The sequence below is a fragment of the Drosophila mauritiana genome, chromosome 2R, assembly GCF_004382145.1.
Source record: "Drosophila mauritiana strain mau12 chromosome 2R, ASM438214v1, whole genome shotgun sequence".
NCBI classification, from domain to species: Eukaryota; Metazoa; Arthropoda; class Insecta; order Diptera; family Drosophilidae; genus Drosophila; species Drosophila mauritiana.
In genome coordinates, this window is record NC_046668.1 from 7,805,441 (window position 1) to 7,822,690 (window position 17,250).

At 43.9% G+C, this 17,250-nt stretch overlaps 2 protein-coding genes across 2 annotated transcripts; one reads left to right on the forward strand and one right to left on the reverse strand.

Annotated features, from left to right (window-relative positions):
• Positions 1-300: 300 nt before the first annotated feature.
• On the forward strand, positions 301-8,256 carry LOC117138073. Its single transcript, XM_033299897.1, has 3 exons — positions 301-1,312; positions 5,734-6,004; positions 6,777-8,256. The coding sequence occupies exons 1-3, from the start codon at positions 1,301-1,303 to the stop codon at positions 7,937-7,939; spliced, it is 1,446 nt and encodes a 481-aa protein (XP_033155788.1). The 5' UTR covers positions 301-1,300; the 3' UTR covers positions 7,940-8,256.
• Positions 8,257-12,117: 3,861 nt separating this feature from the next.
• On the reverse strand, positions 12,118-17,100 carry LOC117138072. Its single transcript, XM_033299896.1, has 5 exons — positions 15,619-17,100; positions 13,932-14,221; positions 13,695-13,863; positions 13,435-13,621; positions 12,118-12,782 (listed from the first exon to the last, which is right to left on the reverse strand). The coding sequence occupies exons 1-5, from the start codon at positions 16,142-16,144 to the stop codon at positions 12,341-12,343; spliced, it is 1,614 nt and encodes a 537-aa protein (XP_033155787.1). The 5' UTR covers positions 16,145-17,100; the 3' UTR covers positions 12,118-12,340.
• Between the last annotated feature and the right edge of the window lie 150 nt (positions 17,101-17,250).

Here is a 17,250-nt window from a genome sequence, read left to right on the forward strand (position 1 = left end):
GAAATGCCAACTAATGGTCATACTTTGTTAGTATTAAAGTGGCCGATAACTTTGGGCTCGTATCCAAGATTGTCATCTATAATCAAATATACATATATTATTTTGGGAAATAATATCTTAAAAGGGACAGTTGTCCTAAGCAATTACTTTATTTGGTGTGTTAATATAAAATCAAGAGAACATATTAAAAACTAAGTTGGCATCCCGGTTTAGTATATTCTAGCGTGACTCTTTTCTGCACCACCCAAAAGTATGTTACAAGAAATACCACAAGTAAAAGAAATCGCTATCGATAACGATAGTTCTTCGAGTGCTGCCGAAAATAAAAATTGATTTGCATTTCTTCTCGGCTTAAAATGAATTAAATGTTATTGTTTCCGCACCGAAAAAAACTCATAAATCGTTTCAACAACCGCACTGCTAAATCGGAATTAATTCCAACAATTAAACAACTGCCAAAAACTAGAACGTATGTGAAGCGTGTGTGTCGTACATACTCAGAGATAAGGACAAAAAACGGTTAAAAGTAAGCTTTCAAAAAAGAGAGTATAGAAAATAAATTTTACTAAAGTAACAAAAAAAGCAACGAAACGCGTGTGCCTCAAATATTGGCGAAATCGCAATAAAAAAGTGTATGTCAAATAAGAAAATGTGGCTCCACCAGCGATAACGGTACTCCAATGTGCTCTCTCGTACGCACACAGAAGCATCCCGCACACGTACACCACCACCACTGCCAAAAAGCAAATCCTGCCCAACAGCCGCACCTATAAAAGTGGGCGTGGGTAGAGACAAGTTACTGTAACAAATTTGAAAATAGTGATGCATGCTAATTGTTTAAACAAATCCAAGCTTTCGTAATCAAATACCTTCGCGAATTCCAATACACACCTATACACACATAACCACGCAGCGATTGGTGTGGAGAGGAAGAAGGAAAGGAAGCCAAAGAACAGGATAGAAAAGCAAGAGGAAGAACGAAGCAGCATCGGCGCGTTGGAGAAATGTGCGGGAAGAGAAGATTGAAAATAAACGTGTAGTAGAGAATTTTTGAGACACTCACACGCACACCTCCCACACTCTTTCTCTCTCTGTCTCTCCGCCTATACCGTTTGCCGCCTACACACACACATACCTAAGCAGACGTACGAGCGCTCTCGTATCGCGAAAAGCGTGAGCTTTGTTGTTGCCTCTCCCACTCCCTCGCTCTCAGAGGCGCTCCCGTGTTGTTTTTGTTGTTGTTGCCGCTGAGCAAATGGCAGACCCTCTAAGCGGGCGCCGCTGGTGATAACATGTCGTAATGGCCAGAGAGGTAAGTGCAAACGTGCTAAAAGCAAAGCAAAGCCGGCAACTACGGCTTAACCGTTTCAGTTTTCCCGATCACCACGGTACCGCAAGTTACTTTGCCAAAATCAGCTGTTCTCACTTCATCACCATCCCCCATCATTCACATCTGCAACCAACGGTGTTAGCCTTTCCCAACATTAAAACAGTTAACCCTGTGCAATCTTTTTTCAAAAAAGGTCAACCCTAGACTACAACCTGAAAACAAAAATGAAATTAAAGAATGAAATACGTAATACGTGTAACAAATAATTATTCTCGGTGGGAATGAACTTTCAAATTAAGCAGTACTAGCAAAATAATCTAAAATAGATTCTAGGAATAGAATCTAGGTAATAGTTTTTTTTAATAACATGCAACTTTAACAAAGTAAAATTTATAATATATTTTAATATTTCTTAGATTTGGTCTTTGTGCATATTTTGTTCATTATGTGGTCAGCTAAACGAAATCAAGTCCGAAGGAATCTTCTATATAGGGCAACGTAGTATGATTATGTGTCCCACAAGAACACAACAGGATGCATGAATAAATCAACTTCTAGAAGATTAGGCAAATTTTTATTTTCTGCTTGAGTATGGGTGCAATGGATACAATTCATGCCTGGTCTAAACTACAGGCACTCTGCTCCATCTATGTGAATTTTTCATATGACAACCTTTGGCGAGTGTATCTAGCAAGGCGTATCGCTGCGGATGCTCCGCACTCGCGTCCGCATCCGCTAGAGGAACCTATTAAGCCTGTGGCCCGCATTAGTCTCTTTGTGTGCGTGTCCCTCAAGCTCCTGCTCTGCATGTGTGTGTGTGTGTGTGTTTGTGCATGTTTTATGCAGTTCCTTCGTTTCGTTTTGCTTTGCGGGTGAGTGAATAGCTTTGACCCAAATAACTGAGGTAATACTTACGCCTCACAGATGTGCCACTCCCCCAACGCCCTCCTTTCCCGCCGCCCCCATCCCACGTGTGGCTGCAACTGTTGTTCTTCTTCCTCTTCTCGCGCCCCCTTTGAAAGGAATTTCGCTCTCTGGCCTTTCCAAAATTGTTGCTTTGAGAGGATGTCTCCAAAAATAAATTAGTTGCGAATTCCCAAAGCGCTGGAATTCCTTTAAGAGCTGATAAAAATGCAGTCGAGGTGGCTTTCAGTTGGCAGTTGATCTGGCATTATTTAGGATAAACAAAACAAGATTGTCTCTCCTTCTTCTTATTGCAATTAAAAACCTCGGCCAGCAGCAATTACAGTTATTTTAGTGCTCTGTTATCCATTCACATTTACAGCTGGCAATGCTTTTGCGAGACGGAGAGAGCTTCATATAAAAGTGCATCACTCTCTCTCTCTCACCCTTTTTATTAAAAGACTTCAATGTTTAACGCTTTAAGTTTAAATGTCGAGCAAGATTAGGTCTAAAAGAGAGCTCAATATTTTCCTGGGGCACACAATCCAATAGCAACACCATTAATTGAACGCCGTTGATTGGAAGTAAATGTTTACAAAATCAAACTGATGGGATCTTATGGAATGCTGGTAAAGCGTTTCGAGGGAGAAGGTGCGCGCGCTTTGGCGTCCTGATTATATCACATTGATGCAAATGTAGGCCAAAGCACGACGAAATATCTTTACCTGTTAAAACATCGAAAATTAAAGGAAAGAGTAAATGAGACACAGTGGGCTGGATAAAACAAATACGGTTTAATTGGGGACCTAACAACTAAAGACATTAAATTGACTAGATAGTTGTAACGGGATTTCTACCCCCACTCCTCCACCTGTCCTACTCGCTCTCGCAAAGCTTTGTGCTGCATTTCACCTCGTTCTCACTGCACTTCTCTCGCGCTTATGCCTCGTGCTCATTTCAAGCGCTGTTAACGCGCTGCAAAAACGCACCCAGCCCCAAAAGTCAAAGAAGAAGCAGCAGCTGCTGCCGTAGTGAAATCCGATGCAGCATCTCGTCGGGAAAACTCACAGTTTGCTCTGCCAGGCTGCCAGGCACACAGGCAGCTAAGGACGCTGCTCTGGCCCGTGGAAACACCACGTTCCCACTGGGTGCTATAACTAAACAAATCAAGCGTTTTTCTACAAAATCAAGTTTCTAAAAACGAGCTATAATTAAGTCTAATATCTGGGGCTCAGCGTCAAATGAAAATGAAAACTCGGCGGTTTCACGGGCAAAAGGGCGCTGCAGGCGCGTAGTATCCGTAAAGTGAAAGTGCGAAGGTCAACCCGCCCTGACCTGCCCCAAAAATACGAGTACGAATGCGAATGCGAAGTACGAGCAGTGAAAAGCGAAATTCTAGGCACTTCAACTCTGCCAGTTTTTACAACAAACTAAAGTAACCAAATAACGTGGAAGATAACATTTATACCAGAAGCTGTATTTTGTGCAAAGTGCGTTTTTTTTCGTGACCCCCTTAACAATTTTTGTAATTACGAATTTTCCCCCTGAACGCAAGGCATTTATGACTCCAACAATAAGCAATAAGCTTTAATTTTTGTAGAACTTTTGGTAAAAGCATCCGCAACTCCGGATTTTGTAAGGCGTACATCGCTTACGGGTTTATATAACGGATTTTTAAAACGGACATGGATTACCGGAGCTTGGAGCTCCAAGTGTAAGACGACCTTGGAAGCGACGAGGCCAACCATTGCAAGCAAGCCAGCAGAGCCAGCGCAGAGACTCGGCCTAAAAGTGGCTGGCAGCAGCAGCACCACCAACAGCACCACCAGCACCACCATGTGGTCCAACGCCCTGTGCACGCTGGGCGTGACGAAGCCGCTCTGCAACTGTCTGAGCATCAGACAAGTGGCAGCCGCAGCTGCGGCGGCGGCCCAGGCCACGCAGGGCGTAGCTGCCTCTGCCGCGGCGGCGGGTGGGGCCGGAGTGGGTGGTGGGGCCATCACAACGGGGCCCTCGTCGTCGGCCACAAACGGCGGACTGTCCGCAATGGTAATAGTCTCGCTTTGCGACCCATACGTATTCATGTGTTTATCTTTCATCGACGGCAAATGTCCTTCATTTCTAGATCAAACTCAACCTATTCCGTCCTTTATCCAGTTCGGCTTGCAGTTGAGACTCAAACGCATAATGCACCTCCAATTCTAAATACCTCACTATCGAAAAACTTGCTTGCATTTCAATGATTTTTTTAATATTAATGGTTTTTGAAATTATTCAACCTGTTGGTCCCTCTCTTCTTTGTAAATTAAATCTAACAAATTCATGTATGTTATACATTTGCTACTATTGCCCACCCACTTGTTTTTACAAGTTACTTTTACTTTTAAATAAGCAAGTACCCTTTTTCTAAATCTTAGCCAGACAATCTTAAAGTGCTGGGAGATTCGACGAGTTTTCCAACAATTGTTCTACGGCGTAATGTGATTTATCGAGCCTTAGAACTGGCAGTGCTCGCTGTTTATAGTATTATCAGTTTCATAATTTATAATAGCCAGCACATCCCCGACCCGCTGGACTCCCTCGGTGCCATATGGCTGGGGCGCAGCAACTGACCTATCCCAAGAGGAAAATCGGTGCGATGGTTTGGAAGGAGAGGGATGAGGCGGCGAGTAGAGCACACAAAACACTGGGCAGAGCGAGGGAAATGAAATATTTTTATGAAAAGTTTCTGCTTGTTTTCGGTGCGGAGGAATAAGCAAAATGTCAACATGAATTTTTTGTAATTTTTCAAACATTTTATTTTGGGTGAACGGGCGGGGAATGAACTGGGGAGTCGTTGGATCGGGGGATTGGGGGCTTGGTTGGCCGAAGAGAGATTTGTATTTGGCTCGTGTGCTGCACTCGTTACTGGGTCACTGGAGCGCCACACTCATGTCCTTGCAATACATTAAACATTGCAGCTTTCGTCCTGCTCGGCTGGCTGGCTGGCCGTTGTTGTTGTTGCCTGCAACTGTTAGCCAACAGCTGTGTGCGCTGTTAGCCAAAAGGATTCGTTTTCAATTTTCTTTGGCCCTTTTTATATATGTTTTCCCTTTTTTTTTTAAGATGAGCCCTTGCATTTGTTTTATACCGAATGTAAGCGCAGTGGATTTATTTAAACATTTATACCATAATATGCCTGCAATTAATATGAGCCGTGCAGCAGTTGTGGCCTTGACATTTGCGCCCTTTTTGGCCAAGCCAGAGAAGCCCAATTAGCGGGCGGAGGAAATTATGACACAGCCCGGGCCTGCTGCCACACCCACTTGTCAGTTTTTCGTGCGCAGCGTTTCACAGGTGTCACGCCCATCCTGCACCCTGCATCCCACATCCCCATCCCCATCCTCCATTCCCCCCACTTCGCGCCTCCCACATCTCAGCTTTCACTTTCCCTTCTTCCTTCGCCAGGCAGTTGGAATTGTAATTCGTAAAACCCAACTAATCCGAATTTCTCTTCGCAGGAGTCTCGCGGCAAGAGACCACTGAAAATCTGGGACAGCTGGCGGAATGTGCGCAAGGGCGTCGTAGTTGGGACCTTCGAGGAGCTCTTGGTCCGCGGCAAGGATAAGCTGGGGGTTCCTGCTTCAGAACCGGTGCGCGTTGTTCTGGAGTGTGATGGAACCCAAATCGAGGATGGCGAATACTTTCGCACCCTGGCCAACAATACGGTGCTGCTGCTGTTAAGGCAGGGCGAGCGCTGGTATCCCACTGGCGTCGATGTCATAAAGGCTGGTGGGTCTAATGAGTTCACCCCCATCTCGGGATCAGTACTGGCCACGGGAAATGTCTGTCAGCGAGCTAGAAACTTGTATTTAATTATAGATTTAGACCTTCTCAGAGGAAACATTCATTAAGATTCAATATTAAATTCAAATAAGTTATCACTGCGCAATTTATGAGCCTCCCACTTATAGCCGAATATTTGCAAAAAGTCTATTTCGATATTTAATCAAAGACTCTTTCAATTTCATTCAAATTAAATAACTAATTCATAGAGCAAGCATTTACTTTAGCACTTAGCACACCTTTCAACGTGGCTTGTTTGAATTGATTTCAAGGCCAATTGTTTGCGAATGAATTTGAAGTCTTTTTATAGTTGGCTGAGTTTATTAAATTTCTAAAGAACAGAAATTTAAACAATTCTTTGGACTTTATCCGCTGTTTTGAGACACATTGGATCTTGAATGCAATTAATTTTAGCATGTTTTTAAGGCGATCATCTCTGTCGGAAAGCTATTAAGCTTTCCGCTGCTAGCATTGAATTATAAACAAAAACGTAAGACGTAAAAATTAAACAAAAGAGAAATGCTATTTAGAGATTTAAATGACAGCCATAACAATTTCAAGAACATGGTCGTCCGATTCTTATACAAGTCCATTTAAGTGAAAATTGAATCGTATTGAGTATTTTTTGAGGCGATAGTTGACCTTCTCATCCTTCCGTACTGAACTTCAGTTGGGATTTCCTAGTGGTTCAGATTTCATTCTATGATTTTTCTTACAGCCATATCAGCTATACCGAAAATCGTCTGTGAGACGATTCATGCGCTGGAGTTGCACGATGAGACACCGTCGTGGAAGATCATGGATAACAAAGGGCGTGTCACGGTCGTTCTGCACTGGGATCAGCGGCAGGGTGGAGGAAGCGGCGGCGGAGGAGGCGGTGGCGCCGGCGGCGGAGTGGGGAGCATGTGCTCCGGCCTGGGCAGCAGCAATGGGCTGCTGTCGTCCGACAAGTACTCGCCCTCAAAGAAGGGCCTCTCCGCGCAGAGTTCGCTGGACAACAAGTCGGTGTCGTCGCAGTCCTCCCAGCCGCGCTATGCCAGCCCTCAAATAACGGTGATCAGCGACGACGGACCGGCGAGCATATACCATCCCGGTGGCGTTGTACTGCCGCCAGGAGTTGTGATACCCGGCGGCAGCAGGCGACTCTCCAAGCAGGGTAGCTCCTTCGACAGCACCGTGGGCGTGGGTGTTGGAGCGGTCCATGTGCACACGCCGGAATGCGCCCACCACGCCCACACGCCCAGCAGGGCGGGCAGTCCCAGCACCACCGAGTGCGACTTCCACTGCTGTGCGCTGCACGAGGAGGGGCGCAAGATCGCTGTGCACAAGAGCGTGGCCACGTCGCCCATCCAGGACGGAAGCAGCAGTCCCCAGCCGCAGTCGGCACCATCGGTTATGGATCCTATGCTGGGCGGCAGCGGTGGCGGCGGAAGCGGCAGCATGCAACGCCGCTCGTCGGGCGCCAAGGGCCATGTGCGATTCCTGGACATCGCCCCCGAGCGGGATAGTTCCGAGAGCGAAACGGAGAACACGGTGATGGAGGACGACAAGACGACGACGGAGAAATTTCTGCTGCTGATCGACCAGTTGTCGGTGGACCAGAAGCGTCACCTCAGCATCAAGGACATCGGCATCATACTGGAACGCCTCAACTCCAAGATCCTTGATGTGGAGCGATTGGATCGCGAATCCGAGTCGGACGACTGCTACAACTGGACGATAAAGGCGACAATACGCGGCGATGCGCTGCGCGAACTGGGCGTCATTTACAATGGCAATTACTATGCCATCTCTGAGCATCCTGGCTACAAGGAGGAGCTAGAGGAGAACGGCGAGGAGGTCGAGGAGGAGGAGGAAGAGGATGAGGAGGACAGAATTTAGAGTGCCAATGACGGGCAGACGGGCAAACCCACAGGTTCACGACTGTCCCACGTTGGGCGCCACAGAAGGTATCAATAAACTAGCGCATTTTACAGAAACCAAAACGAAAAAATGGAAAAACCAAAAATAGGAGTAGCCCAGCAGCTCGACACAAGAACACTCACACACACACACCAACATGCATACATATATACATATATACTTATATAAAATAATTACGAGAATATAATAATGCAAGTCGCACATTGTACAATAGTGAAGTAAGCGTAAACGTGAATTATAAAAAGGCGAAAGCAAAGCAGCCACACACCCAGAAACACACACACCCATGCCCACAACAACAGCAAAAAGCGCGAACAAGAGCAGTTTTTGTAGCATTTAGCCAAAATTCTCATTGACGGGGACCGACGTTACCATAAATCAGGAGCATGGCTGGTTGGAGACGTCGAAGATTATCACTGCACCGTCTGCAGCCAGCTTAACGAATTCAGAATTCGAAAAATTCAATTCAAACGCCCCAAAATTCAGCCCACAGATCAGTTGCTAGCCCCAGAACCAGCCATCCTTGTGTTGTTATCGTTGTTGTACAATAGATGTTCCGTGTTCCGTTGTGATTGTGTGCCAAAATAGCCTTATTTAGTTGGATAGCCCCACACACAGACTGCCACTCGAGTCAGGAAATCTAATCTAACCCCAAAGACTATAAGTTGTGAAAGAGATATAGATAACAGAGACTATAAAATGTTGTTGCCAGAAAAACGATGATGACGGGGTCTAACTGTAGTTCGGTCGGTCTCTCGTTTCCTATGTAGTGAGTTCCTCATTTTCATTTGCTTTATGAGCCCCCAACCCGCATTTGTATAGTTCCTGGACAGCGTAACTCTCTGTTAGTGGCCTATTCTTTGTTGATCTTGTTGCATTTCTGCCCCAAAGAAATTCCGGAAATCATCCGCATCAGCATGTAAAACTGCCGTTATTTGTAGTGTTGTCAAACGTTCAACAAATCGCGCACAATGTTAAAATTAAACACAGAGAATAGAAACAATAAGCAAGACGCTCGATGATGCTCGATGCTAGCCAAATGCCTGACGACAGACTAAAAAATTATGTGTAGTAGATAAAGACCGCCCCCGCGTGGCCGCCAGAATCAGCCGTAGATCCATTGGGAGTATCTATCAGAAGACATCACACGATCGCAATCGAAATCGTAATTGAACAATGCGTAAAAGCGAAAACACTGCCAACATCGCCATTAGCATTCGCACCTGCATCCACATTCGTTGGGTTAGGCTTTCGACTTCCAGAACTTTGACTGTTCCATACGGGTATCAAGCAATCGGGATAAATTGAGAGAGCACTGGGTTGGAGGATTCTTGGCAAGGACATGGAAGGTTTAGGCGATGGATTTGCCAACGTAACGTAGTGTGGTTAACCTAACCAGTTAACCTAAACATTCTCTGAATTGTTTGAATATATTATGCTCTAAGTTTTACACCTTATAGTTGATATTTGTGAAGTATTGCAAAATCCTTATTCGACTTGTTTTGTTAATGTTATATAGAATTGTTTTTACTGCAGACTTGTGTTCTTATTGTTAAAGCCTCTCCCACTTGGGATTGCTATTCGGAAAGGATCATCATATATGTAGGTAGTCCATTGCAAACGTAGCTGGTCTACGTTGTTGGTCACTGTGTCCTGGATTAGATCTGTGTGCATTCGATTTAGAAACTTCCGCTGCGCAATCAGATCCTTAGATCTAATGCTGAGATCAGCCAACACTGTACTCCCATCTAACCAAAACTAACTTAAATGTAATACGGAATCGAGAAGCGGAATAAGAAAGCGACTTTTAACAGACATTTGTCCAAGGCACAAAACTAAAGCATTGAAGCGAAAAAAGATTAAATGAAAACCTAGTATGTATAAATGAAAATTTAAATTGATAATTGATTGATAACGATAATAAATGAAAAGTTAGTGGAGAGCGGAGCAGGCGCTGAAGAAGAACGTTAAACGAGAACTCACAATTAGCGAGACGAAAAAGAAATTCATTAGCGTTGTTTTAATTTATTAGTAAGTCGAGAACGACAAGCGACCCAAAACTCGACGATGAATATATCTCCATGTGTATGTATGTATGATTAAAGGACGGAGTACGAGGGAGGGGAGTCGAGTTATAGAGGTTGAGGAGGAAGGTAGAACGGAAATACCTATGCATAACATAGTTATAAGACGGGAACTCGCAATACGATGGTAACTCAACTTCCAAACCGATACAGACTTCTTCAGCTGACTTCCATAATCATAATCATTGTTAACACTTAACTATAGAGGATAACGCTTTAAACGAACAAACACACACTTACATACACGAACCTTGGTTGCGGTTGAGTTAGTTATAACCAATAGGTTCTGTTCCATCCCGCGGCGCCACTTCTGTCCGGGACCACTCCACTGACCACCACACCACACACTCCAGTTCCACATCATGATCCTGACCCAACCATCCCTCCCCTTCCCTTCCCTGCCCCTCCACTCAGACTCGTCGTCACACACTCTGTGTAAATGCAATCAGTTAGATTTATAAGATGAATAACAAGTCAACACGAATGTAAGACATCCCCAGAAGGCATTAATTAAGCTACGAAACAATTTGCAAATAATACTCATAGAGCGCGAGTCGAGGCAGAAGATGCAACATCATGCGTTACATTGTTTTAATATGCGAATTACGATAAATTGATCAATTAACATATACATACAACAAAGAGCAAACAAATTACAAACTGTTTTTATTAATTTTGTTAAACGATAATGAAATCATTAAAATAACTCTAACAAAGGAAAACAAAGCTAAGCGGATAACAAACGACAGATAAAATTAATAACATATATAAATCGATTTATAAATACACACACTCACCTAAAAACAAAAACACATTGAGCAGAGAAGCAACCAAACAAAACCCAAAAACATAAATTCAATTAAAAGTAACGAAACGAAACAAAACAAGAAAAAAAAAACAGTTTAAAGAACAAGCTCAAGTCGCAAGGAGCAGTAAGGCTAAAAAAAACATATTTGTTCACAGTGTAAATTGTAACACACAGAGAGCGAAATTAACGCAGGTTGCGAAGAAGTGAGGAATGTGAGCGAGGAGCTATTATTAAAACATTAAACGATTTAAACAATAAAAAACCGAAAATAAATAAAACAAAAAAAATACAAAAAATTTAAACCGATTCGAACTGTCTTGTAGATTAACCGGAACTGGTCGATAAACATTTCCACTCAATATGTACGCGAATAACTGTATGTAAATACGTGTACGGGGATTCACACATCAACTGCAATGTTTATTAAACATGAACGAACTAAAGGTTGTCTACATTCAACAATAAATTATTGAGCCAAACATTGAACAGTTTATTGCCGCTCAACTGGAGCTTGCTTATTTCCGATATGGATACAGTGCGTTTCATAACCATGAGCGCCAAGTGCCACGTGGCGCGAAGGTCGAAGTTCTAGCGTTCGATGCCCGACATTGAGGGACATATGTATATTGACATAAGTTGCACATAATACGGTTGTCGATCGACTATATGGTTTTGAAACGCACTGTCCGGAGATACATATAATACTATATAGACTCTAGATTGAAAGAGACGATGTGATGATGGATGACGTATTGATAGTCTTTGCTTTATAACAAGTGAGTGTGTTTAGGTGCACATCAGGCATATGGGCACGCATTCACAGCAATCAGTAACAATCGGTAACGGCTAGGCTAGAGCTAATCACATGGGGCAACCAGCCGATGGCGGTACCGAGAACAAACAGTTTACTTATTGCTAGCAATCGTCTAAAACGGCTTGAGCAGTTTACAAAATGATAAAGCACTGCTCGCACAATGCAGCCATATGTACGTATGCGTTATATATGCTCATTACTCATTCTCAGATGGGGTCTGAGTTGCGAGAACGGCGCGCGAGATAATTAAATTAAGTAAGTCACTTATCGAACGCGTGACTAACAGTTAATTGAGCACTTCGATTAGCAGTGTCGCGTATTTAACCTCACTCAACGCAATTGCCAATTTGTCCGTTTATCAAGTCCGGAGTCGTATACGTAGAGCATATAGCATATCGTGTCGTATTTGGTAGTCTGTGTGCTCTTGTGATACATTTGTGCGGATATGTGGTATTGTCTTTATTCGTTGTTGTCTTATATAAGTTAACAAGTGCGTCTAAGTATATTAAGTTAGTTGACTTGATAAGGATTAGGCTAAAGATTATCACTAGGCATGGAGGGTGACGACATTGGCGACTCGGCGGCCACAACTAGACTGGGCACACGACAAGGAATCAAGGAATCGAATGAATGGCTATCCTAACACTATGATCTCAGCCCGGCGTCTGCAGCTTGCTGCTGGAGCGCGAGAACAGGGCCTTCTTGAGGATGTTCGGCTGCCACTTGATGAAGCTTTTCTTACTCTCCGACGTGGTGGAGATGTTGGAGCTGCTGGCACTGAGTGTTCTCTCTCGCTCCGTGACATTTATAGTGCTGACGGAGTGGGCATGACGCAGGGTCTTGCCGCTGGCTCCATCGCTCCGCGCCGTCTTCCCGAAGCTGTGCGTGATTCTGCGCAGGAAGCGATCCTTTTTCTTCGGCTTGTGCTCCGGCAGGGGGGAGCCGGTGTCACCGGAAACCGAAACGATCGTGGTCTCCGCCTCCGGCGCTTTGCAGCTGTTGTAGTTTGGCATATCAGTGACATCCTTGTCGTTGATCTGTATACGAATGCTGGGAGTGGTCACCCGGGGCGCCGATTCCTCCACCGGCGAGGGACTGCAAAAAGAAAGTTTAGAGCATGCCAAATTTACTAAATGGATTTATCTGAGTGATAAAATTCCGACATGTTTTAAAATTAACCGCAAAACTAATTTCGTTTCAATTTAATCTTATGCCCAGATATATAATACATTTATTTCCTGTTTATAAATTTGTTTCAAATTTGATTACTCATACGCAGTGTATTACTTCCTGGGCATTTTAAAAGTCGTATGAGTTCATCTTTCCGAAACAAACGTATCTCCTTTGAATTTAGCAAAACTAAATAAAAATACCTGCTAGGCTGTTCTAAGGCTGATAGCTCGTACGCCATGTGATATTTGCTTATATATTTTGTTTACAAGCAGTTGGTATACATTTGCACATTTTATGTGAATGTTGTGAAACGATTTCGCAGTCCATACAACCAGCAGTAGCAATATATAGTGTAATTACAAAGCAAAAGCAAAAACTTAAGCCAATAAAATGTATTCTAAAACAGCTTTTTACATTGGGATGACTACTTCATGTATTCCTATTCAGTTTGCAAACCCCATTTATCTGTTGGCTAGCAATCTACATTATCTTGAGATTTCTTACCCCTAAAAATGTATTAAGTATTTTTGGAACACATACATATACATCTATCGCAGAAAGTAGCAACACTTACGTCTGCACCTGGCGCGTGGAGTAGATCGAAAAGGCATCCAGATCGTGTAGCGAACGCGCCAACTTGTCCCAGAAGTTGAACAACTTGGAGTCCCCGGCGTACTTGATGTGCGTGTAAATGCCCAGGGTCTGGGGTATGTGCATGTCCGTCTTGTACAGAATCGGTATGATCTTGCGAGTGTGATTCTCTGCGGAAAGCCAGATCGTTGAACTTGTTATGCGACTCTGGCTCTGCGATACAACTGCGTAGCAGCTACTCACCGATCTGTATCTTCTGGGTGAAGTTCACGAGGTACGTGTTCTCCGGACTCCGCAGAAACTCCTCAGTGAGCACGACGATCAGGTGATTGCAGCGGGTGGCCATGAAGTGGGACAGCTGGACATGCTCGAACGGAACGCCCATTAGCATGTCGCGGTGGCGCAGGAAAAGCTGCAAAGCAATAGAACGATCCATGGTTATTCAATACAACACACAGCACCCGAGCGCATCCCACTCACCCTGAGATTGTATCGCTCAGACTCTAGATTATTCATGATCTCGGTGGCATGATCGATGTCTGCCTCCGCGTACAGAACACAGGCGTTGTATCTGGGCAGCGGTTGGCCCATCTGCACACATCTCTGGTCCTCGTCGCTGAGGATCTGCACACTTTGGCCCACCGTGATGTTGTTGCTGCTGCTGTAGTTGTTGTTGGTCTCGAGGCAGTCGCTGGGGGGCGGCGGACACGCCTCCACCAGAGCGGTCTGTCGCTGCTCCTGTTTCATGATGAAGCGCTGGGTGTCCTTGGCTTTTGGGGAGAGCAAAATTAAAACAGTTTTACTAAAGGGATTAAGATTGCTAAAACTACAAGGCCGTTTAAAAAGTTTTCTTGAAACATCATTCATACATGTAATTAAGCTTTCATAACAAATTGGTAGCATTTATGATGTGTAACTCAATATTATATATGAATAGATAAGGTTGTGATATGCATATATCCATTCAGATGTCTTCGGGATTGTCTTCCCATCTTTTTATTCAAAATATGTTGTCAGCCGAAAAGATCATTCTAGTAAAAGGTAGTGTATTCCAGATACAAGCAGTTATAACTGACACATTTTGAAAACCATTTATGGTACTTTTTTAAGAATTTTTATTGGAATATAAAAAAACACCCAATGAAAGATCATTCATTAGAAAGGAAAATCAAACATTTTCTATGAAAAATACCTTATACGCTTTTTATTTACGTTTGGTTTTTTATTCCTTAAACATTCAACTTCCGAGTGCGATCTTTTGTTTTTAAATCAAACCAATTTGGTCACAACAAATATATCTATACAACATCTCCTACTAAACAGAAATAACTGGTCAAGGTTTTTTATTAATGACAACAGTTTTTGCTGTGTGAATCCCCATTGTGCAAATAAATAAGAAAATTTCGTTCTTCAATGATTGGCATTTTCTATAGTTTATGTTCTGTTGTTTGCGGCTATTAGAAATTATTGTTTTCAGTTTTTGTATTTATGTCACTGGGTTTTCTCAATTTGTCGGGATGTGGTAATAAAATCTTATAAGTCGAAGCGTTTTATTTGACAATAAATAGAAATAAACACAAATTAATCATGGGAAAGTGGGTGACTTTTATTTCTGTCATTACGTATCTACTCATCATAACTCAATAGTTTTATGTATCCGAAGATAAGCTTTGTTTGATTTAGATAAATGTGCGATAGATAAGTTAAATATGTAAGCTTGCTGCATATACTCCCTATATTATATAGATTACCACGTCCATTTTTATAAACTCGAAACGGTTTTTCCGGTCATAAAACCAAAAATGGATCAGCCAAAAGTAATTGATAACTGTGGCTAGCAATTAAAGTAAAATTTAATGGTTCATTTTCTAATGTTTCTAATTGAAATACATATATACACATACATATACATTTGCGTACACATCATTTGATAAGTAATAAAATTCCTCTTCTAAGTATTCTAAGTATTTAAATCGCAAACTCTAGAACAGTTAAGCATACATACTACATTTTCACAGGCACGCTCGCATTTTCGAGTAAAACTCGTCGAATCGTCACACCATTATTTAAAAGCTAATCTAAAACTAATGATACTCAAAACTCAAGTGACATAGTCTAGTTATAGATAGATAGCGACTACCATAAACAAAAAATAGTTAATGCCTACCCAGATTCTCCTGGATATCGTCGCAGACGTCCCACCGATCGATGATGCCCAGGAAGTGTTCCAGGTGGCCCACCTTAGCGGTCTGCGGACTCCGCTGGCTCCAGCTGATCAGCACCAGATCCATGGGATTGTTGGCGTTCTCGTCGACGAATCCCTTCTGCTTGGCCAGCTCCGAGATGCCGCGCCAGTCCCGCTGGTAGCCCTCCTCGGATCGCAGCACCTTCTTGCGGTTCAGCATGCGGGACAGCTGGGTGCGGGTCTCGATGCCCAGTGCGGATAATGGGGTCTCGTTGAAGTGCCCCAAGCCCGTTCCCGTGCCCGATCCCGACCCGGAGTCCATAACTCCCTCGGCCACCACCATGCCAGCGGTGCGATAACGCCGATAACTGACGTCAGTGGCGCCGTATATGTGATGGTGATGGGGCGGATTGGGATGGCGGTGGGTATGGTGATGGAAGTGGGAGTGGGGCTGGTAGTGGGAATGGGCCACCGAGTGCTGCTGATGGCATACAAATCGAGGGCGCATTCGCACTTGGCGCTGGCTTTATTGGAATAATTGGTGTTTGTTTGCTGGCGTATTTGTTTTAGTGTGGATGCGATGCGATATATATTTATCAACTGACGTTTATCAGTCGAGAGGACGGCGAGCAATAAAACGATGAAGCGCGTGAGTTTACTTTTGTTTTTGTGCTGCTCTGTAGATTTTTTCGAGTTTTCCGATCGCGCGTGCTGGTTTATTTTTTTTTTTGTTTTTGCGGGCGGATGGAGCTGAAACTGGTTAGAATGGGGTGGTCGGGGGTGTTGCTGCTATACTTCTATACTGCTATAATAATGTAGTGCTTCAGTGCGGTGCGAAATGGACCGAGTGACCTCCAGCACCTTGCCGCGTCACAGTCGCGTTGTTGTTGCTGTCTCGGATTCTGTTTTTATTTATCTGTCTGCTCCGCTGCGAGAGGAGATGGAGATCTTCGCCTTCGTTTTCGTCGCGTTTTTTATTCGTCTGGCGTATGATTTTTTGAATATTGTTTAAATATACACAACACACACACACACACTCACAATCAGTGGCACGCACACAGTGTCACACTAAGCACAGAAATAAATTCGTTTCGCTTTTTTCGAGTGCGTCCGCTCCGGTTTGTTGTTTTGTTTCGACTGGTTCTGTCCGCCGTTTGTGCTTTTGTTTCTGCCTCGTTGTCCGCTCCTCCTCCGCCTCCTCCCCCTCGGACAACTCTTCGCGCTCACTCTCCCGCGCTCTTTCTCCGCAACCTTTCACTCGCTTGTTTATTTTGGTTCCGTTCCGCTGCAGGGCGAAAGCGCGGGGGCCACACGGGGAACTATCAGCTCAGCTGCTTCGGCAAGTCGGCTGACAACACTCTGTTTGCACTGGCTAATTGCTAATTAATTTATCTGCGCTGCGTTCCCACTTTTCAGATCAGATCGCGATTCCGATAAGCTCGTGGCGATCGATGGGCAAAAGCTGGCGAGTCACAGCTTTTCGGCTGGCCAGTCATCGGCGTGGTTTGGTACTTTATCGGGGCCAGTTATCGGTTGCGGTATTTTTGGTGCGCGGGCCACACTTTAATAGGTTCCGAAAGCTTTCAGCAGGTGGCGCTCTAAGAGGGGTTGGCT

What these genes read in the sequence shown, in the direction of transcription:
- LOC117138073 (XM_033299897.1), top strand. An exon ending in CGTCGATGTCATAAAGGCTG is followed by an intron (nt 6,005 to 6,776) that starts GTGGGTCTAATG and finishes TTTTTCTTACAG; the next exon opens with CCATATCAGCTATACCGAAA.
- LOC117138072 (XM_033299896.1), bottom strand. Translation starts at nt 16,144, where the DNA reads ATGCGCCCTCGATTTGTATGCCATCAGCAGCACTCGGTGGCCCATTCC. An exon ending in CGATATCCAGGAGAATCTGG is followed by an intron (nt 14,222 to 15,618) that starts GTAGGCATTAAC and finishes TCTCCCCAAAAG; the next exon opens with CCAAGGACACCCAGCGCTTC. An exon ending in CTGAGCGATACAATCTCAGG is followed by an intron (nt 13,864 to 13,931) that starts GTGAGTGGGATG and finishes ATTGCTTTGCAG; the next exon opens with CTTTTCCTGCGCCACCGCGA.